Source organism: Anomaloglossus baeobatrachus, chromosome 6 (assembly GCF_048569485.1).
Source record: "Anomaloglossus baeobatrachus isolate aAnoBae1 chromosome 6, aAnoBae1.hap1, whole genome shotgun sequence".
NCBI classification, from domain to species: Eukaryota; Metazoa; Chordata; class Amphibia; order Anura; family Aromobatidae; genus Anomaloglossus; species Anomaloglossus baeobatrachus.
Genome location: NC_134358.1, coordinates 373,791,771 through 373,815,638, shown reverse-complemented (window position 1 = coordinate 373,815,638; position 23,868 = coordinate 373,791,771). Strand labels below are relative to the sequence as shown.

General features: G+C 47.2%; 1 protein-coding gene across 1 annotated transcript in view; it reads left to right on the top strand.

The window, feature by feature from the left end:
- The window catches only part of PKD1L1 (polycystin 1 like 1, transient receptor potential channel interacting), an 884,746-nt gene that overhangs the window by 520,534 nt on the left and 340,344 nt on the right, over positions 1-23,868 (top strand). Inside the window, exon 37 of the mRNA XM_075316120.1 lies at positions 11,880-12,037. Coding sequence (XP_075172235.1) covers positions 11,880-12,037 — 158 coding nt within the window. The remainder of the gene's footprint in view (positions 1-11,879; positions 12,038-23,868) is intronic.

The following is a 23,868-nucleotide window of genomic DNA, read 5'->3' as shown; positions in this document are numbered from 1 at the left end:
TAGATACATGGCTCAGCAGACAGTATCACAGGAGAGGATTAACTATACAGCTCAGCATACAGTATCACACAGGTTAGGATTAGATACACAGCTCAGCAGACAGTATCACACAGGATAGGATTAGATACACGGCTCAGCAGACAGTATCACACAGGATAGGATTACATACACGGTTCAGCAGACAGTATCACACAGGACAGGATTAGATACACAGCTCAGCATACAGTATCACAGAGGATAGGATTAGATACACGGCTCAGCAGACAGTATCACGGGAGAGGATTAGGTACACGGCTCAGCAGACAGTATCACACAGGAGAGGATTAGATACACAGCTCAGCATACAGTATCACACAGGAGAGGATTAGATACACAGCTCAACATACAGTATCACACAGGAGAGGATTAGATACACAGTTCAGCAGACAGTATCACAGGAGAGGATTAGATACACGGCTCAGCAGACAGTATCACACAGGACAGGATTAGATACACAGCTCAGCATACAGTATCACACAGGAGAGGATTAGATACACGGCTCAGCAGACAGTATCACACAGGAGAAGATTAGATACACGGCTCAGCAGACAGTATCACACAGGATAGAATTAGATACACGGCTCAGCAGACAGTATCACGGGAGAGGATTAGGTACACGGCTCAGCAGACAGTATCACACAGGAGAGGATTAGATACACAGCTCAGCATACAGTATCACACAGGAGAGGATTAGATACACAGCTCAACATACAGTATCACACAGGAGAGGATTAGATACACGGCTCAGCATACAGTATCACACAGGAGAGGATTAGATACATGGCTCAGCAGACAGTATCACAGGAGAGGATTAACTATACAGCTCAGCATACAGTATCACACAGGTTAGGATTAGATACACAGCTCAGCAGACAGTATCACACAGGATAGGATTAGATACACGGCTCAGCAGACAGTATCACACAGGATAGGATTACATACACGGTTCAGCAGACAGTATCACACAGGACAGGATTAGATACACAGCTCAGCATACAGTATCACAGAGGATAGGATTAGATACACGGCTCAGCAGACAGTATCACGGGAGAGGATTAGGTACACGGCTCAGCAGACAGTATCACACAGGAGAGGATTAGATACACAGCTCAGCATACAGTATCACACAGGAGAGGATTAGATACACAGCTCAGCAGACAGTATCACACAGGAGAGGATTAGATACACAGTTCAGCAGACAGTATCACAGGAGAGGATTAGATACACGGCTCAGCAGACAGTATCACACAGGACAGGATTAGATACACAGCTCAGCATACAGTATCACACAGGAGAGGATTAGATACACGGCTCAGCAGACAGTATCACACAGGAGAAGATTAGATACACGGCTCAGCAGACAGTATCACACAGGATAGAATTAGATACACGGCTCAGCAGACAGTATCACGGGAGAGGATTAGGTACACGGCTCAGCAGACAGTATCACACAGGAGAGGATTAGATACACAGCTCAGCATACAGTATCACACAGGAGAGGATTAGATACACAGCTCAACATACAGTATCACACAGGAGAGGATTAGATACACGGCTCAGCATACAGTATCACACAGGAGAGGATTAGATACATGGCTCAGCAGACAGTATCACAGGAGAGGATTAACTATACAGCTCAGCATACAGTATCACACAGGTTAGGATTAGATACACAGCTCAGCAGACAGTATCACACAGGATAGGATTAGATACACGGCTCAGCAGACAGTATCACACAGGATAGGATTACATACACGGTTCAGCAGACAGTATCACACAGGACAGGATTAGATACACAGCTCAGCATACAGTATCACAGAGGATAGGATTAGATACACGGCTCAGCAGACAGTATCACGGGAGAGGATTAGGTACACGGCTCAGCAGACAGTATCACACAGGAGAGGATTAGATACACAGCTCAGCATACAGTATCACACAGGAGAGGATTAGATACACAGCTCAACATACAGTATCACACAGGAGAGGATTAAATACACGGCTCATGATACAGTATCACACAGGAGAGGATTAGATACATGGCTCAGCAGACAGTATCACAGGAGAGAATTAGATACACGGCTCAGCAGACAGTATCACACAGGAGAGGATTAGATACATGGCTCAGCAGACAGTATCACAGGATAGGATTAGATAGATGGCTCAGCAGACAGTATCACACAGGATAGGATTAGATACACGGCTCAGCAGACAGTATCTCACAGGAGAGGATTAGATACACAGCTCAGCATACAGTATCACACAGGTTAGGATTAGATACACAGCTCAGCAGACAGTATCACACAGGATAGGATTAGATACACGGCTCAGCAGACAGTATCACACAGGATAGGATTACATACACGGTTCAGCAGACAGTATCACACAGGACAGGATTAGATACTCAGCTGAGCATACAGTATCATACAGGATAGGATTAGACACATGGCTCAGCAGACAGTATCACATAGGAGAGGATTAGATACACGGCTCAGCAGACAGTATCACACAGGAGAGGATTAGATACACAGCTCAGCATACAGTATCACACAGGAGAGGATTAGATGCACGGCTCAGCAGACAGTATCACACAGGAGAGGATTAGATACACAGCTCAGCAGACAGTATCACAGGAGAGGATTAGATACACGGCTCAGCAGACAGTATCACACAGGACAGGATTAGATAACCAGCTTAGCAGACAGCATCACACATGAGGATTAGATACACGGCTCAGCAGACAGTATCACACAGGAGAGGATTAGATACACGGCTCAGCAGACAGTATCACATAGGAGAGAATTAGATACACGGCTCAGCAGACAGTATCACACAGGAGAGGATTAGATACATGGCTCAGCAGACAGTATCACGCAGGATAGAATTAGATACACGGCTCAGCAGACAGTATCACACAGGAGAGGATTAGATACATGGCTCAGCAGACAGTATCACAGGAGAGGATTAGATACACGGCTCAGCAGACAGTATCACACAGGACAGGATTAGATAACCAGCTTAGCAGACAGTATTACACATGAGGATTAGATACACGGCTCAGCAGACAATATCACACAGGAGAGGATTAGATACATGGCTCAGCAGACAGTATCACACAGGAGAGGATTACATACACAGCTCAGCATACAGTATCACACAGGAGAGGATTAGATACACGGCTCAGCAGCCAGTATCACTCAGGAGAGGATTAGATACATGGCTCAGCAGACAGTATCACAGGAGAGGATTAGATACACGGCTCAGCATACAGTATCACACAGGATAGGATTAGATACACAGCTCAGCAGACAGTATCACACAGGATAGAATTAGATACACGGCTCCGGAGACAGTATCACACAGGAGAATATTAGATACACAGCTCAGCAGACAATATCACACAGGAGAGGATTAGATACTCGGCTCAGCAGACAGTATCACACAGGAAAGGATTAGATAGATACACGGCTCAGCATACAGTATCACACAGGAGAGGATTAGATACACGGCTCAGCAGACAGTATCACACAGGAGAGGATTAGATACATGGATCAGCAGACAGTATCACACAGGAGAGGATTAGATACAAGGCTCAGCATACAGTATCACACAGGACAGGATTAGATACACGGCTCAGCAGACAGTATCACACAGGATAGAATTAGATACACGGCTCAGCAGACAGTATCACACAGGAGAGAATTAGATACACGGCTCAGCAGACAGTATCACACAGGAGAGGATTAGATACATGGCTCAGCAGACAGTATCACAGGATAGGATTAGATAGATGGCTCAGCAGACAGTATCACACAGGATAGGATTAGATACACGGCTCAGCAGACAGTATCTCACAGGAGAGGATTAGATACACAGCTCAGCATACAGTATCACACAGGAGAGGATTAGATACACGGCTCAACATACAGTATCACACAGGAGAGGATTAGATACATGGCTCAGCAGACAGTATCACAGGATAGGATTAGATACATGGCTCAGCAGACAGTATCATACAGGACAGGATTAGATACACGGCTCAGCAGACAGTATCACACAAGAGAGGATCAGATACACGGCTCAGCAGACAGTATCATAGGATAAGATTAGATACACGGCTCAGCAGACAGTATCACACAGGATAGGATTAGATACACGGTTCAGCAGACAGTATCACACAGGACAGGATTAGATACACAGCTCAGCATACAGTATCACACAGGATAGGATTAGATACATGGCTCAGCAGACAGTATCACACAGGAGAGGATTATATACATGGCTCAGAAGACAGTATCACACAGGAGAGGATTAGATACACGGCTCAGCAGACAGTATCACACAGGAGAGGATTAAATACACGGCTCAGCAGACAGTATCACAGAGGATAGGATTAGATACACGGCTCAGCAGAGACACACACACAGCAGAGGCGAGCAGAGCGGGGGCTGGGTAGAGCGGAGGGAGGGGGTGTCATTAGAGACGGTAACGGCGGGGTGGAGGGGCGGCAGCAGTAGCGGGGGCAGAGTGGGGGCTGGGGAGAGTGGAGGGAGGGGGTGTCATTAGAGACGGTAATGGCAGGGGGGAGGGGCGGCGGTAGCAGTAGTGGGGGCAGAGCAGGGGCTGGGGAGAGTGGAGGGATGGGGTGTCATCGGAGACAATAACGGGGGAGGGGAGGCGGCCCGTACTCCCACATCCCGGCGGTTGTCAGGGGTATAGTGGAGCAAATAGCATACGCTGTGAGCTCCACAATGATCTCCTCCCTCTGCTGTGATCTGAACAGCCCAGGGGGCGCGTCCAGGTCACAGCAGACGCCCACTGTAACATTACTGATGGGGTCGGATCACGACCACTGTTCTCTATGCACAGGGGCTGTGATAAAGGAGTGAGTAACTGTCGTTTCACACACAGCAATTCCATGGGAGCCCCAGTGCCTCCAGTAAAATTAGAATTAAATAAAAACTAAATAAGCAGTGATTTTCATTTTGTATTAAAAATACTTGATTCTATAATCACTATTTTTAATACAAAAATAAAAAAAACGCGATACCTTACCTTTAAGCCTTAAAAATAGTGTTTAAAGCATGGGTACCCAGCCTATGGCTTGGGAACCACATATAGCTCGTGGCCTGTCATGTGTGGCACACGGCTGTCTAACAGCTTGGTGCATTAACACAAGTTATAACCAAAAGCTATGAAGAGTAGGTCTCCAGATGGTGACTTCTGTGAGTAGCCCAAGACAGATGATCAATTCTGGATGTGTGCCGCCCCCGTGCCAGCAGCTGGCACTGCTCGGATCCGGGCCTTCGGGGGTGGTGGCTCGAGGGTCTCCGGACCCGGGGGTCTCACGGACACGCCGAATAAATGGGGGGACGTATATGTACAGGCTGGGCCGTATTAAGTTCGTGACGCCACCCACGGTGTGTGGTGAGGTGCCAAAAGGGGCAGCCCGAGCTCGCTTGTTGAAACGTTGCTCTTGCCTCTCCCGGCTCTGGCGCAGGTTCCTTTCCACATATTCCTGGATCTGCCGGTACTGCTGCTGTTGCTTGATGTCCCAATTGGCAGTGGGGGGAAGGGTTTCAGGTATCTCGACATCTAATTCTAGATCCACCGGCAACTTTCCAGGCCAGGCTCTCATCAGGTACGCAGGCGTGCACTTAGTGGAGCTGCAGGGGATATTATTGTACATGTCTACCAAGTCGGGCAGCTTCTCAGGCCACAAGTTTCGTTCTTCCAGAGGCAGGGTCTTGAGGAGGTTAAGAACCAAGTGATTCATTTTCTCGCACATCCCATTAGTCTGGGCATGGTAGCCCGTGGTCCGGATCTTCTTGCACCCATACAAGTTGCAGAACTCTTGAAAAACCTCCACCTCGAAGGCCGGGCCCCGGTCCGTAAGCACGTTCTCCGGGTAGCCATGCAGCCGACAGAAGTACGCCTGGAAGACCCTTGCTGCAGTGCGGCCCGTTAAGTCCTTGACGGGGACCACCATCATGAACCTGGAGTAGGGGTCTACGATGGTCAGGGCATATGTATATCCGCTTCGGCTAGGTGTGAGCTTGACATGGTCCAGGGCGACCAACTCTAATGGCTGGCGGGTGACAATCGGCTGCTTTCGTCTCATCTTCGCAGTGCACAGGGACCACATTCTCTGCACCAGGCCTCTACGGACTCTCGCATCCCGCTCCAGTAGAAGCGCTCCCTCAGCAGCATCTCCAACTTCTTCCAGCCGAAATGTCCGGCCCCGTCATGATAAGCCTTCAGGACATTGGGTACGTATGCCTGTGTCACCACCAGCTAGCGGACCTTCACGTGCATCTTCGGGTTGATCAATCCCCGATACAGCTTACCCTGTTGCAAGTAAAGGCGGTCCCTCTCTTTCCACAACCGCTGAGCTTTGGAGGGGGCTGTAGGCTCTAACCTGGAAGCATCTTGAGCAATCATCATTTTGACTAGCCGGACCGCGGGTTCCTGATCTTGGGCTTCTCGCCACCCATGGCAGGGTAACGGGTCAAAGTTCACTTGCTACTGGCCGACATAAGGCTTTTTGTCCTTTGGCTGATGGAATGCGGGCAGCTCAATTTCCTCCAGACCATCTTCCTCCACTCCTTCATCGGATAGATGTGGCATCCGGAAAATGCATCTGCGTTGGTGTTCTTGCGGCCGGCCCTGTACTTAATGGTGAAGTCATATTTGGCTAGCAGGGCTACCCATCATTGTTCCAGGGCCCCCAATTTTGCCGTGTCCAGGTGTGTCAAAGGGTTGTTGTCCGTATAGGCGGTGAACTTCGCCGATGACAGGTAATGCTTGGACCTCTCCGTTATCGCCCAGACAAGTGCCAAGAACTCCAACTTTAAAGAGCTGTAATTCTCGGGGTTTCTCTCCATTGGCCAGAGCTTCTTGCTTGCATAGGCAATCACCTTCTCCCTGCCATCTTGCCTCTGGGACTGGACAGCACCCAAGTCCACACTGCTGGCGTCTGTGTAGAGAATGAACGGGAGACCATAGTCAGGATAGGCCAGGATTTCTTCTCCAGTTAGGGCCAACTTCAGTTGCTGGAAGGACTCCTCATGCCTCTCACCCCAGGCAAACGGGGGTCCGGGATATCTGCCATTCTTGGTCTGTCCCACGAGGGGTTCTTGCATGGGTGCGGCCATCTTGGTGTATCCCTTGATGAAGCGACGGTAGTAGCCCACCAGGCCCAAGAACTGCCGCACCTCTTTAACCATGGTAGGCTGCGGCCAACTCTGGATGGCAGTGATTTTCTCGGGATTCGGGGCCACACCTTCAGCACTCACCACATGCCCAAGGTACTGCACTCTGGGCTTCAACAGATGGCACTTAAAGGGCTTCAAATTTCATCCCGTACTTGGAGAGGGCTGCAAACACTTCTGCGAGGTATTCTAGATGGGCTTCATATATCTTGGAATAAACGATCACATCATCCAAGTACAGCAGGACCTTCTCGAAGTTGCGATGTCCCAAGCAGCACTCCATGAGCCTCTGGAAGGTTCCCGGGGCATTACACAGCCCAAAAGGCATGCTGTTGAACTCGCAGAGTCCCATCGGGGTAGTGAACGCAGTCTTCTCTTGGTCTTCCTCCGCAACCGACACCTGCCAGTATCCACTAGTGAGGTCAAGGGTAGAGAAATAATTAGCAGTCTTCAGCGCGGCCAATGACTCTTCAATGTGAGGAAGAGGGTATGCATCTTTATGCGTTATCTGATTAATCTTCCGGTAATCCACACACATTCTCATAGTGCCATCCTTCTTCTTTACCAGGACCAACGGAGCTGCCCAGGGACTACAACTATCTCGAATGACCCCTGCCTCCTTGATGTTCCTCAACATATCTTTGGCGCACTGGTAGTGTGCAGGTGGGATCGGCCTGTACCTCTCTTTAATAGGTGGGTGTGTGCCAGTCGGAATATGGTGCTGAACCCCCTTAATCCTCCCGAAATCTAACGGGTGTTTACTGAATACCTGCTCGTACTCTTGCACTACCCGGTACACCCCCTCCTTGTGATGTGCTGGTATAGATTCGGTGCCGAAATGTAGCTTCCGGCACCACTCCTCTAACTGCTCGGATGGGGTGTCACTGCCTACTGCGATGTGGTGATAGTGGAGGTTGCTACGTGAATGGTGTCTGTGTCTACAGTGAATTTAGCAATGGTGGTGTAGCGGGGTAGCCTAACATCTTCCTCTCCGCAGTTCACCACTCTCACGGGAACCCGTCCTTTCTTGACATCAATCACCCCTCTGGCCGCCATCACTTTGGGCTAATGCTCGGACGGCAGAGGCTCCACTACTGCCAAGTAATCCTGTCCACAGGGACCCACTGCTACTCTACACCAGATGATCATTTCACTCCGCGGAGGCACCTCTAGAGGCTCCACATCCATCACTCGCACGCCACCAATCTCTCCACCAGACATGTTCACTTGTTGTTGCTGCAGGAGGGCCCGGATTTCACGTTGCAGAGCCCTCTGCTGCCCGCCTCCTGCTGTGACAGACAGTTGTTGCAATAGGTGCAGCACTTCTCCCATGCAGTTCTTGATCACGTTGGTCCTTAGGACCATTGTTGGGGTACAGTCACTGGGGTCATTGTGCACTACAATTAGCCCTTGATGTTTCAGCTCTACCCGCCCCACCTTCAAGGTTACCTCCTTAAACCCCACCTGGGTCATAGGGAGTCCATTAGCTGCAATGATAGTCAAACTAGGGTCCCGGGGGTGAGCTCACTATCAGACCAGTATTGCTTGTACAGTACATAGGGCATAGTCGTTACCTGCGAACCGGTGTCAAGAAGGGCGTAGGTCGGGATACCGTCCACAGCAAGGGAGATGATGGGGCGGCCTCCAACGTATCTATCACGCCAGTCAGCTGGGCCTTGAGGGTCTATTCCAGAGAATTGGCCCTTGGCCTCAGGGGTTGCTCGTTTAAAGGGCACCAGCGAGAGTAATGGCCAGGCTTGTTGCACTTATAGCAGACAGGTGGTCCATACCGGCTGTCATTGTTCCTCCTCCGCTGCATCCACGGGACGTCCTCCGTGCTGTCGGTGAGCTGTATATCTTCTCCATTGGCTTGGCTTTGGATGGTAGCTGTAAGGCAGTGAGGATCCTAGCGATTTCATCACTCAGGCGCTTGACTTGCGACGACAGATCCTTCAGGGTCCCGGCTGCTGCTGCGGGAGCTGGCAGGGCCAACAAGGGGGCTGCAACTGAGACGGGAGCGGTGTCACCCGGCCAGGATGGTGAGTCGGGGATACCAGCGTCGACCACCTGTAGTGCTTTAATTGACCTGTCTTTTAGAACCGCAAAGCTCAAGTCCGAGTGCTCCAGAGATCACAGCCGTAGTTGTTTACGATCTTCGGCAGACCCTAGCCCCTGCAGGAACTGCTTCACCAGCATTTTGTTGCTCTCGGCCTCAGTAATAGGGTCCACTTGCTTCAGGGTGCGTAGGGCCGTCTGCAGCCTCAAGGTGTAGTCTCGGATGCTGTCCTGAGGGCGCTGTCGGCAGTTATAGAAATGCATCCGTAACTCTGCTTCAGTACGGGTTTCAAAAGCAACTTGCAGCTTGTCAATTATGGCGGTTATTGAGACCCGGTCAGCATCTTCCCAGGTCTCCACCTCCTGCTGAGCGGCGCCGGTCAACTGCCCGAGTACCACAGATGCACGCTGCTTGCCAGTCATGGCATACAAATCGAGGATAGTACAGATTTTCTTCCTGAACATCTGCAGGGCATCAGGTTTCCCATCATACTGGGGTAGCCAGGCAGTACCGGGCACGTATGGCAAGTAGATCGGAATTACCTGGGTGACCGCTGGGGCCACAGCTCCCCTCGCTCCTGTGACCGGAGCGAGAGCTGCCACATTTCCGTCATCTGCCACATCTGCAGGCGCCGCTGCTCAAGCGGCCGGTGCTACTCCCACATCGGGGTTAGGTGCGGACATCTTCCCGCTGCTCCCCCTTGGTCTTTTGCCGACACCTCTTTCTGCGGCCTGTTAGTTTCATTTTGCGACTTCCAGGCTCGCTTTCCGGCCACGTTCACAGGGGGCGGGGCTTCGGCTTTCGCACCCTTTTCTCGGGGAAGAAGATGCTGGGCTGTAGTTTTCGTGCCAAAAATGGCGGCAAAATGGCGACTTATGAAAATTTTGCAATGGATCACCGCTGACTGTCCAATACAAGGCATACTTCCACAAGGTAAGTGGATGGGTAAGTATCCTGTTTGTGACAGCAAGTTTCGGCGCTGCGTGGATCCGGGCCTTCAGGGGTGGTGGATCGAGGGTCTCCGGACCCGGGGGTCTCGCGGACATGCCGAATAAATGGGGGGACGTATATGTACGGGCTGGGCCGTATTAAGTTCGTGACGCCCCCCACGGTGTCTGGTGAAGTGGGACACAACCGCTGCTGTTACGGGGCACCCGGGAAAGATGTTGTGCAGCAAGTTGTTAACCCCTCCGTGGGTAGGGATGGTGGCCCCGGGACTCGGTTGGTGTGTGCAGGAGATGGCAACTGCAGGGGGTGCTGGTGTACTCACTATTAGTAAAACACACAAGTCTCTGGTAAACCAAGGTGATGGTGGCCGGTGCCGCGGTCGGTTGTGTTCTGGTCCCCCACCCAGCTGGTGCTCTCTATCCTTTTCCTGCACTGCTGTGTGTAAGGTGGACTTTCCTAGTGTGAAACTCAGGAGTCCGCTCCCGGCTGGATGTGGCCTAAGGAGCCGTACCCGCAGACACTGGCCCGTGGGATCTATGAGCTCTGGCGGTGACCTCTTATCTTTAATCGGTGGGCTGTTGTCTTCTATGAGGGACTTTGGGTGGGACAGGACCTCTAGTCCTGGCCTCAATCGGTTAATTAACCAGTTCCAGTAGGTTCTGGTCCTGGCTTCAGGGTCCGAGTACCCCCTTTGTGCTCCGGTTTCCGGGTCGGTTCCCCATGTCGGTACCGGCGGGCTACAACCCTGTCCCGGTCCACCTCAGTTCCACCGAGCCGTCTTCCCGTCTCCTGCTGATGGAGACCACCGTCTGCCTCCTAGTCAGTGGCACCAGGGCTCCTACTCTGGTACCGTTCAACTTGAACTTCACTGCTTAAGCTACACTTAGCTCCAGCCCACACTCCTCTCCAAACTGAACTAAAACTGACAGTTTTCCTGCCCCGGGCTGTCTGGACCCCTGGGTGGGTGTGTCCCAACCGCCTGGTCACACCCTCTGGTGTGTCTATCTTTCCCTAAGGGGGGGTGACTAGGGGTTCTGGTTGGCTGTGTGTTTCCTAATGAGGGAACGGTGTTGTGCGGGGCCTAACTGTGACTACCTCGTTTTGCCAGGGCGTCACAGATGCATATATACTGGTGAGCAGGCAAATAAATATGGTAAGATGGATATAGTATGATTCTATTTGTTAAAGTGATAATGAAGCTGGATGGAGATGTGGGGTATGAGTGCTTGGTGGGAGAATTCTAAATGCGGTGTAAAGTGGGAATCCTTGCAGCTTTGGCTCATTTGGTAATTGGGGACTCTGGTGACAGTAGTTTTTGGTTTGTGGAGGGTGTGCTAGTTATAGCTTGTGACTGTCTCTCAGAATTGAATATGGCTCTCAAAATTAGAAAGATTGATGACCACTCATTTAAAGTTATAGATACAGTAGATGTGATGCCAATATTTACGGTAGTAATGGTGATACCAGTATTTGGAATAGTTAAATCACTGACATGTAAAAATGGAAATATAATATATAAGTTTTAATTTTGGTTAGATGGTCGACAAAATGGAACCTATGTTGGTCATGTATATTACTTCTGCCATATGTGTTTTATCAGTATGAACACATTTATTATTTTACAGAATGAAAATTTTAACAAAACTCAGTATATTCTATTTCGGGACAAAATAAATTTCCACCAGTTTTTTATGATTCCAAAGATCAAACAATCAGCACTGAAGATATCTATTCGCTTTTCTAAGCCCCCAACTAAAACTTTTCCTATATTGATTTTAATTAGGTATGTAAACAGTTTTCTATATTTCAAATAATCACTGTTTTACCAATGATGACTTATTTTAATTTGGGTATTTTGTAAGCGTTGGCAGACGGTTATTGATGATACTCTCCAAGCATGCAACAATAACAGTTGGTTTATTCAGGAACAATCAGGAACAAACACAGTAAGCTTAATAGATTGCAGGAAATAATTTCTGTGTATCTCTATCTGCAGCTTCCTTTCTCATGGACGCAAGGAACAGAGTTCAGTCACATCCTCTTCCTGTGAGACCTTCTGGATTTTTTTTTTTTTTTTTTACAATAACTTTATTAACAGCATAGGAACCTAGCAACTAAACACTCATAGACAGGAAGGAGTTGTTGCACTAAACATATTCTAACACCCCTCTATGATGGTGTTTCATTTTGTATGGTAAAAATTAAAATGGCAAATTTTTGCAGACTTTGTTTACGCCTCGAGTCTCGCTAATGTAAAAAGTATATATGCCAAATTTCAAGATGATTGAACAATATTTAGAGGTTGCACACTTTTATCAGTTTAATAAAAGTACGCAAAAAATAGATTTTCAACGTTTAGTATTTTTTCTTAGAAATTCAAACAATTAAAAACTTAGAATAATAGTGACAATAAACAGTAATATTGATAGGTAGTATCATACGTATTAAATGATTAACACTAATGGGCTGTGAAAGATGCAATTCCTTCTTTTGTTCGCTTGGTGACGGCTTTTCTATGATACTCGACAATTCTTAACAAGAACTGTTTATGTTGTTCATCACTGATTGAATTATTAAACTTCTTTATCAGAGCAATGCCCCTTTCCGCGGTGTCATTCACCACCTTAAGAGCATTGACGGAGCTTCTTAGTGTATCACTGCAAAATTCTTCTATGTCGTGAATCCCAAACAATTCAAAGAATGTCTTTGTTTTACTTGTAACAAAATCGCTGAGGTCTTTTCCTTCAAAAAGTAGGTTTTTACCTTCCAACCGTTTCAGTTCCTTTTTCTTTGCAGGTTTCATTCTTAAATTTTGAAAACATCTTATCCTTCTCAGCCTGACCGATACGTTCATCCAAAAATGCTAATCCTATGTTAGTTTCTGAAATATTCCAAAGGTGTCTCTTAGCCACTGTAAGGTCACTTTCTCTGACATCTTTATGTGGATAATATTGCAAAAGCTGTAGCATATCCAAATCATTCTTTGGAGCCCATCGACTTACAACTGTGTCGTGCCAAAAGCGGACATATATTAGACAGACAATATGTACTACTTTTCTTATTCCTTTCAATTTGGTATTAGTAATATGCAATTGTTTTGTGAATAGCACAATTTTGAGTACATATATGGCCTTTGCCATCCACCTTGCTTCATTCAGAGCCTCTGGAACCCTAAGTTCGAAATCGTTTTCATCCCAACCTTCAAGATATAGAAGTGATAGTTGTAATAGCTCTTTGTAATCTTGACTTGGATGACTGCCGTCTTTCAAGACATTGTGGAGGTAGTCCACAATTTTCACACGTTGTTCTTCTAGAAAACCTTGAATGATATTTTCTTCATCTACCATCGTGGAATAGGACTTATCAACTGAATTCCACTGATTTTGGAACCTTCGGAAAATCTGGATGTCAGGACTCAGGACCACTTAATGGTATGTTACAACACTTACCAAACACTCCTTTCAAGATTAATTTGTGGGTGTGGTGGCGGCAAACCAACCACAACAATGGTTGCCCAAATTCAGTTTCAATTCTCATACATGCTCCTTGGTTCATTCATGTATTAGATGTAGTTGTATTGAAAGATATACCAATGATATGGTCACGTAGTGCGAATCGGTCCACCTCCTGAATAACAACTTCAGCCATTAGCTCACCAGTACCTTTCTGGGCAACAGGTATGCCAAGCAAATGCTCAAATTCTTTTCCAGCTACAAAAACAGCAACTCTATTTTCTAGAGTTTTGACACTCCCACAGACAACCGAGGGCAACAATTTACTATCCCAATGTAAGACTAAATGAGGAGGATTTTCAAACAGTGACTTTTCCATGTTCTCAGCCATTTGTCTTCTGTTAATCGCCCGAGCTTGGAAAACGGTAGATGGAGAAATAGAAATGCATGAAACATCGTGACCAAGGCTTTTTGCAGTTGCAATAAATTACCGTATTTTTCGCATTATAAGACGCACTTTTGTTCCCCCAAATTTTGGGGGAAAGTAGGGGGTGTGTCTTATAATCTGAATATATGGATTATATACTGCAGGGTCCAGGGGAGGTGGGGGCAACTCTGGAGCGGTGCTGGGGGCTGGTGGAGGCTGGTAGAGGCTGCAGGAGGCAGCGGGAGATCCCCTGCTCCCGCTCATATAATATGCACTGCCGCTGTCCATCACCGTGGTGCTGAAACTGCACCGCGGCGATAAGCTGGGGGAGCGGCGCATATTATATGTGCCTGCGCCCCCCTTTGATCGCACATGCCCCCCCCCCCGTGTTAGATATGGCCCCCATGCTGCTGCCCATCCTAAAATAAAAAAACTTTACTTAGCTCCTCCAGCGTGTCTCCCGGTGTCTCCCCGACCTCACTGTTGCCGCTGTGATCAGGCATGCAGAGATCATGTCACTCTGCTGTGCCGATCACATTACTGGCACCAAGAACCAGGAAGTGTAGGAGCTCAGCAGCATGGAGGGAGACACGAGGGATTACAGCGCTGGAGAAGGTAAAGTGTTTATTTTACTATGGGCAGCAGCATGGGGGCCATATCAAACACTGGGGGAGATGTGCCATCCATAGGAGACCTGTGCCAGCTGTAGGGGATGTGTGCCAGCAATATGGGATGTGTGCCAGCAATAGAAGACTTGTGCCAGCTATAGGAGATTTGTGCCAGCAATCGGATACCTGTGACAGCTGTAGGGGATGTATGCCAGCAATATGGGATGTGTACCAGCAATAGTAGACTTGTGCCAGCTATAGGAGACTTGTGCCAGCTGTAGGAGATGTGTGCCAACAATATGGGAGATGTGCCATCCATAGGAGACTTGTGCCAGCTGTAGGGGATGTGTGCCAGCAAGATGGGCTGTGTGCCAGCAATAGAAGACTTGTGCCAGCTATAGGAGATTTGTGCCAGCAATCGGACACCTGTGACAGCTGTAGGGGACGTATGCCAGCAATATGGGATGTGTACCAGCAATGGTAGACTTGTGCCAGCTATAGGAGACTTGTGCCAGCTATAGGAGACTTGTGCCAGCAATAGGAGACTTGTGCCAGCAATAGGGGACGTGTGCCTTCAATGGGGGACATGTGGTATCACTGGGGGATGTGTGCCAGCACAAGGGGGCTATATTTAATATAAGAGGGCCATATCTAGATTAAGGGGGCTAATTTTAGGATGGGGAGCTATAAGGGACATATAACCTATATGATTTGTTAGACGGACACTGGCATTATAAGACGGACCCCATTTAACATTACAAAAAAAAAATTCTCTTTTCCTTCAACAAATTTGGGGGGGTGTCTTATAATCAGGTGCATCTTATAAAGCTAAAAATATGGTAAGTACTTGCTTGTCGAATGGAGAGTTGTTCTCGATCCCATGTAGCCATGAGTGTGTGATCATGAGTTTTTTTCTCTTTGTGACATAAGGAATGCTTTATCGTCTTCTAGTACGCTATTCATGGACATCACATTTTGCCTGACAATATCAAATAGCTCAACAAGATCACCTTTCCAAATCTGCCGCTTCATATTTGCTTTGTCAGTGTTTCTTGATGTCTCTTTACCCAGATGTTGATATTCCTTGTATAACTTCTGTATACGACTTTGGATATTCTCCTCTGTTATGACAGGGATACTTGCTTTCTTCCACACTTATAGTAGTTTAATACTTGTGGATTTAAGAGCACACGAGAGTGTTTATTTCATTTCCTTGTGATGGTAAATAAAAACTAAAAGCACTTGTTCCTTGGAAGGGAGTCGAGCTCCCAAAAATTCACCACCAGGCACCTTTTCAGGTAACCAAATTCCCTTTCTAGTACTCATTTTCAGTTTAACTACCTGCAAAAAATAATAGAAACACAACATACACATTAGTATTTTTCATGAATTTCAGTACTTTCAGATAAAAGTGTGCAACCCCTAAGGCTCTGTGCGCACTGGGAAATGGAATTTTCTTGAGAAAATTCCGCATGCCCTCAAAGATTACCGCACCCGCGGTAAAAAACCGCGGGAAACCGCACCCGAAAACCGCATGCGGTTTGCCGCGGTTTGCTGCGGTTTTACCGCGGTATTATTCGCGGTATTGCCGCGGTTTTGCCGCGTGCGGGTTGGGATGTGCTTTATTGCATTCAATGCAATAAAGCACATTGAAGAAAAAAAAAAAAAGCCATTTAATTCTGAGAGTAGATAGACAGAAGAATAGATAGAGGGATAGATAGATAGACAGAGGGATAGATAGATAGAGAGATAGATGACAGATCGCTGCATTTCCCACGGTCGGCAGTGAGTTCACATTACCGGCCGTGGGAAATGACCGGTAATTACCTCTGCTGCTTTCATTCAGCACTGTGTGTCTCAGTCGCGGCTGGATGGAAGCACCGCTGGACGTCGGACCTGGATTACGCCGGAGCTTTGTTTGGGGGGGTTAATAAAATGGTGAACGAGGCTTGTTTGTTTTATTTAAAATAAAGGATTTTTCGGTATCTGTGTTTTTTTTCACTTTACTTACGGGTTGATCATGTCAGCTGTCACATAGACGCTGCCATGATCAAGCCTGGGGTTAATGGCGGTGGTCCCCCATCACCATTAACCAATTGTATTACCTTGCCACCACTGCTACACGGTGGCAAGAAGAGCCGAGGACACGCCGGTATTGTCGCATATTGCATGCGACAGTGCCGGGGCAGCTGCGGCTGATATTCTCGGCTGCCGGAGGGGGAGTGAGGCGGGGGACATTATCCCTGCCCCTCTCCCTCCCCAGCCTGAGAATACCGGGCCGCCGCTGTGTGCTTACCTCGACTGGAAGGTAAATATGCAGCGGAGCCCACGTTCTTTTTTTTCTATATTTCCGTTTTCTTTCTATGTGTGTTCTATGTGTCTGTGTCTATGTGATCTATGTGTCTGTGATGTCTGTGTCTGTGATCTGTGTGTGTGTTTACTCTGCTCCGCTTCCTCTTCCTGTAATGACATCACTTCCCTGCAAAACCGCAAGCAAGTGATGCACATTACCGGAGGTAAACCGCAAAATACCGCAGGGAATAACGCAGGAAAACGCAGTGAACCGCACAGAATTTGCTGCCTGCGTTATTCCCTGCGGGATTTCTTGATTAACATTGAGTCAATGGAGTAAAATCCCTCAGCGCTGTGCGGAAAAGAAGTGACATGCACTTGTTTTTGCTGCGGGATTCCCGCAGCAAAACATGCAGCTGTCAAATTCCGCCCAGTGCGCACAGGATTTTTTTTCTCCATAGGATTTGCTGGTGATTCACTGCAGAGATGTTATGAACATTTTCTGCAGCGAAACATGCAGCAAATCTGCGGCAAAATCCGCGAAAAATCCGGTAAGTGCGCACATAGCCTAAATATAAAGGCTACTTTACACACTGCGATATCGGTCCCGATATCGCTAGTGTGGGTACCCGCCCCCATCTGTTGCGCGACACAGGCAAATCGCTGCCCGTGCCGCACAACATCACCCAGACCCGTCACACATACTTACCTGCCCGGCGACATCGCTGTGACCGGCGAACCGCCTCCTTTCTAATGGGGCGGTTCGTTCAGCGTCACCGCGACGTCACAGCAGCGTCACTGAACCGCCGCCCAATAGAAGCGGAGGGGCGGAGATGAGCGAGACGAACATCCCGCCCACCTCCTTCCTTCCGCGTAGCGGCCGGGAGACAGGTAAGGAGAGCTTCCTCGTTCCTGCGGCGTCACACATAGCGATGTGTGCTGCCGCAGGAGCAACGAACTACATCGTTACTGCTGCAGTAACGATAATCGAGAATGGACCCCCATGTCACCGATGAGCGATTTTGCACGTTTTTGCAACGATGCAAAATCGCTCATCGGTGTCACACGCAGCAACATCGCTAATGCGGCCGGATGTGCGTCACAAACTCCGTGACCCCAACAACTCCGCATTAGCGATGTCGCAGCGTGTAAAGCCCCCTTTAATCGAATTTGCTAACATTTTTACATGGATCTTTTAGATGAGTTGAAGCAAGGATTTAAGCAAAGTCATATGAAAATCATAACTTCGGAAAAATGGAACACCCTTACTCCCCTCTCACCAACAACTTATCCTGTTAGTCCCAATGCGGTTCTGTAGTCCTCAAATTTGGCTTTTGTCAATGGCTTTGTCACACCATAACCTATCATCTTGTCAGACTCACAATAAACAGATTTTGAGTATTCCATGTTCCACTAAATCATATAAGTGGTGATGTTTTACATCAATGTGCTTAGTCCTTGTGTGGCGCCTGTGCGGATACAGGCACGACACGGTTGCTGCAGTATTCATCCTGGGTAGGGAGAAGGTTATTCACCAGTGTGCATCACAATACATTCAACACACAGCTTAGTTGCCACCAACTGGAACTAGTTTAGGGTAGGTCATTTGGATGGTTACCATAGTGAATGGGACCTCCCACCCACTAGTTCAGCAACCGGGGGGTGGAGCTACACAATGGGGAGTAGGGCTCTTATCCACTTGCGTACCACTTCCGAAGCGGGAGCGTCAGTCGAGGGTCATGCGACTCTGTTCTGCTCTTGTGATCGCATCACAAGAGCAGAGAAGAGGGAAGGAGCACTTTCTCCCCATCTCCTCTGTTGTCTGTCTCTGCGTGCACCGCACTGGAGTCGCATAACATGCGAGTGCAGTGCGATTTTACACATGTAAAGCTGAGACTCGGTGCAAAACGCAACATGCTGCGATTGCCCCGAGAGCACGATTTGTGTGGAGAAAAAAAAGGAAAGAGGACACTGCCTCATTGATTAACACTGGTGCAAGTGTATCCGATTTTTTATCGGATCGCACTCTCACCAGAAAATCGCAAGTGGAAAAGAGCCCATAAGGTTACACACACTGAGACAGAACAGACACAGACAGGGAAGATGTGAGACGCAAGAGGTCACTGAGGGGAGAGCTTGATAGCTCCCTCAGGACCGCTGCAGACATGGTGCGGAGCCCTAGGTTGGGGGGAACTTTATGTCCCTCTAACAAATCCGCCAGGCAGGGGATTCCAAGTCTCCTGGCCCACCACAAGCACCCGGGGCAAAGCAGCACATAGAGCCAAGAGTTGTGATCACGATCCAGCCCATAATAGACTCGTGCTGCCTGCTATACGGGACGGGAACAAAACCTAGGACATCGGTCTCTGTAGGACTACAAGCCACAGGGATCCATCAAACACAGCGCAAGAAGGAAGGGCTCACAATCCACAGCACCGGTTTTGGCCTCTGACCTATCTGGGAACGGCTGAAGCCCATTACAGTGGGGACCGGCGCTCCAAGGGTGACGACCTTATAGTGAGTAAAGACATTGAACTGCAGCCTCTGTGTCATCCCATTTCTACCGGCGCGGTCGCCCCTGCGCTCTGGTGCCATAGACAACTACCAACATCATCCTCCCTGGGGGCCTAGCTCTACCTGTAGAGAGCTGCAACACCCAAGCCGCGTCACCATCTGCCCCAGAAGAGAGACGTTCCGCAGCAGTGGTTAATAATTGGCCGCACACCACATGTGGTGTCACGAACAAGTACCCCCATTGTCCCCATCCCAAGCTTTATTGACACCGCCAGGGTCATGGAACCAGGCAAGGCCACCGTAGCGACCCAGGAGAAGAACCGCGGCCCGGTGACGGGTAACCCACAAGACCCCGTGGGTGCGTCACTTGTACTAATATTCTCACTTGTGGCAAGTCTAATGCCTCTTTGGTTGTCCTCGTAGATAAAAGTTGGCCGAGCTAGTGGCTTAGCGAAATCTACCCTAAGTTGTTAGGAGCTCATCTTTTCCATTCTGTCTGGATATAATCTCATCAGTAACAACTGCCATCTCCTGTCTCAGTAATGGGAACGTCTTCACCGAATACAGATTTTACCTCAGAATTGAGAATTTTGATAATGACTGATTAATTCTGGCAGAGAAAGAAGCAAATTTGTCTTGAAATATTACAAAATTGTTTATTTTCATGTGCACTATTAATATAAGAAATACAATTTTAAACAATGGTTACACTTTAATTTTTTCCAGTTCGTTCTTTAGTGCTCTGGAGTAGCAAATACAAACATGTTTGCTATTTTTATTTTAACAAGTTTCCTCTATGTATGCTTCAAGTGTATAGATGTATTACCGACATATTTTTTCAGTAATGTAAACTGGATAGTGAAATACAATCTGTTTTAATTTATTGATGATAGGTTTTCAATGATATTTTCTATGTAACGCTGTTGACAACATTTGCTTTACAGTGGTCACAAAGACCCATGAAAACAATAGTTTGGTGATGTTAATAACCTCTATGGGAGAGTTTTCCAGGCATATTTTATGGCATTTGCATTAGATATTTCTGCACGGTGGAGTCCTGTGACCATCACTAGAGATGAGATGATCGATTTGTAGGACTGCGGTCCAGCATCCAGGTCAGTGGTATTTGTTGACTAGACAGAAGGCCTGCAAATCTTTTATGCTCTGGCGTCCTAGCATTCCATCTTGCCACCTTGTACCACTAACTTGGATGCTGGTCAGAAGTCCCGTGAATCCATCAGCTTACCTCTAACCATCACCTTTCGTTCGTAATGCCTTAAATCACTGCTGAAAAGTAATCTCTCTAAGGCCTCTGCCACACTCACGTGAAAATCACGCACGTGTCGTGAGACACGCATTTTCCCTGCGTGTTGCGTGTAGGTAAGTACGTGTCTCCGGTACGTGTGGGCCACGTGTGTTCTCCGTGTGCTATCCGCGATAAAACACACAGAGAAATGGTAATTTGCCTACTCACGTGGTCTTTGCTGCTGTCCGTGGTGCTGATCTTTGGTCTCCAGCCCTGCCGATTCCACGCTGCTGCTGCCGGCCGCAGTGAAGTGAATATTAAATGAGCATAATGAGCGGCGGTCGGCAGCAAGTGACAGCAGCGGCAGAGACAGGAGGGCTGGAGAAGGTGAGTAAAGATTTGTTATTTTTTTCTCTGACTTGTGAGTTTTCTCTGGCGCGTGTCACACGGGACCGCATCCACACTACATCCGTGTGTTACAGGTGCGGGCCGTGTGACACCCGTGCTGCCGGAGAAAAAAGGACATGTCAGCGTGCTGAAAAATGCACACACATACAAACCGACACGGACACACGTTCCGTGTGGTTTTACGTGTGTGTGCCTGCTACCATAGGGTAGCATTGGTGTACGTGTCTCCGTGCCGCCGGTACGTGCAAAAATGTACCAAACACGTACCGGTGGCACGGATGTGTGTCGGAGGCCTAAATTAGTGTCACCTTATTGTCAATCATGAAGTCTGCAAAATTTTCAAGTTTGTGTCTTTTTTTTAAATACAGATATACAGGAAAACTAAATAAAAAATAAATCACATAATGTGATTGAAGTACCAGGTCATTTTCTGATGACACATTCTCTTCACACTTGTTGTATCATGTTTTCTATTAATTTTTATTTATAGTAGTCTACAGACTAAACTAACTTAAAATGAACCTGTCAGGTCCCCTATAACCTACAACCAAGCAGCATTCATGGCTCTATGCCAAAATTCCCTCCGTAACCAGCCCTGTATAACGCTATTCACTGATGTGAATGTTTAAAAAAAATATTTCCAAACCTCGCTTTCCCTGTACTAATTAGGCTTGTGACTAGTCACAGGGGCATTAGTTCTTCTGACAACTCAGCAATTTTTCCATGCTATCACACTCCTGTGGGTGTGATAACATGATTTTGACTAGTCGGCATCACTGCCAGTTCCCGAAAATATAAAAATAAATAAATTGAAAAACATGGGATAGGGTCCTCTGTATATTGGTACCCAGCACAGATAAAACAAATGGCTACAGGCTGCAGCCCCTAGCTGTGTGCATTATCCTGGCTGCTGTGTTTCAAAATATGAGGGCCCCCAAGCAGCTTTTAAAAAATTATTTAAATAAATGATTTAAAAAAACAGAGCTCATGCAGTTTTAATGTATTTTTTTGCCAGGAGATCCAGATTTGGTGCATAAATGTCTGCACCCATATACTCAATGTGCACACTTACCTAATCCAGTAATCCGGCATTGAGTTTAATGAGTTCACCTGACGTAAGGTCACTAAGTTCAATGAGTTCACCTGAAGTGAGGTCACTAAGTTAAATGAGTTCACCTGAGGTCAGTTCACCTGAGGTCACAACTGGGGTACCGTGGTAACCCCAGCTGTGACGTCATGTGAGTTCAGTGACATCACCACTCACATCTGCAGCTGCATCAGTGTTTTGCTGATGCTATAGTAAGCGGTTGCATTTTCTAATGTAACCACGCACTGGGACCTCATTAGTAGCAAAACAGGGATAGTCATGGAACGTCGTGACTGTGAATTACGTCGGACCTGCAGTGTGTTTTGGTGGTTAATAAATTGGACATAGAGGCTGTTTTTTGTTTATATAAAGGATTTTTCTCTGTATTGTGTTCTCTCTTTTTACTTACAGGGTTAGTAATGGTGGGGTTCATAGACCTCTCCCCATTACTAACCTCAGACTTTATGACTGTTGTGTTTTTTTTTGCAAATCACAGCTGTCATTAACTTTTTATATTACCCCAATTGCTACCGTACCAAGGCAGTCGGAATAAGCCGAGTGAAGTGCTGGAATTGCTGCATAAAATGGATGAGACAATTCTGAGGTGGCTGCAGGATGTTATTTTTTGGCTGAGGAGGGACCAATAACCATGGGACACCCCAGACTGAGAATAACAGCCCCCAGCTGTCTGCTTTATCTTGGCTGGATATCAAAATTGGGGGGAACGCACGCTGTTTTTTTTTTATTTAAATAATTAAAAAAAATCTTCATGGGGGCCTTTGTATTTTGATACACAGCCACGATAACATACACAGTGGGGCCTGCAGCCTGTTTTTCCACTGCATAACAAATCACAGATGCTGGCAGTCTGACTGCAACCAAACACAAACGCTGTGACAAAGTGTGGGAGGGGGAAGCAGTGAATATATATACAGCTCGGGCAAAAATTAAGAAACCACTGCAAAATTGTCAGTTTTTCAGATTTTTCTCTTTATAGGTATATTTTTGAGTAAAATGTAAATTTCTCTTTTATTCTAGAAACTACTGACATGTCTCCAAATTTCCAAGCAATACATTTTCTATTTATTTTCTGAAAATGAGAAATGGTCAAAATAGCAAAACAATGCATTGCTTTCAGACCTCAAATAATGCAAAGAAAACAAGTTCATAATAATTTAGAAACCGCAATATTAATGATGTTTTATCTCAGGAAGAGTTCAGAAATCAATATTTTGTGGAATAACCATGATTTTTAATCACAGCTTTCATGCGTCTTGGCTGCTTTTCTCCAGTCTGTCACACTGCTTTTGGGTGACCTTATACCTTTCCTGGCAGTATAATGAGGTGGACTCTGGTTGGAAATCAACTGAAACTGGAATCCACATGTAGAGAAGCTGATTTTATAAAACTGTGCAGTGGTCTCTTCATTTTTGCCGGAGCTGTATATGAGAGTTAATTATTAGAGCTAGAAGTAGTGTTACAGCAACGCGGGAGACTCGGTAAGTATAATTCCCCTGTTTTTATCTTTATTTCACTTCTGGTTAACCTCTTTCTTTATTATTATCCAGGTGACCAAACCT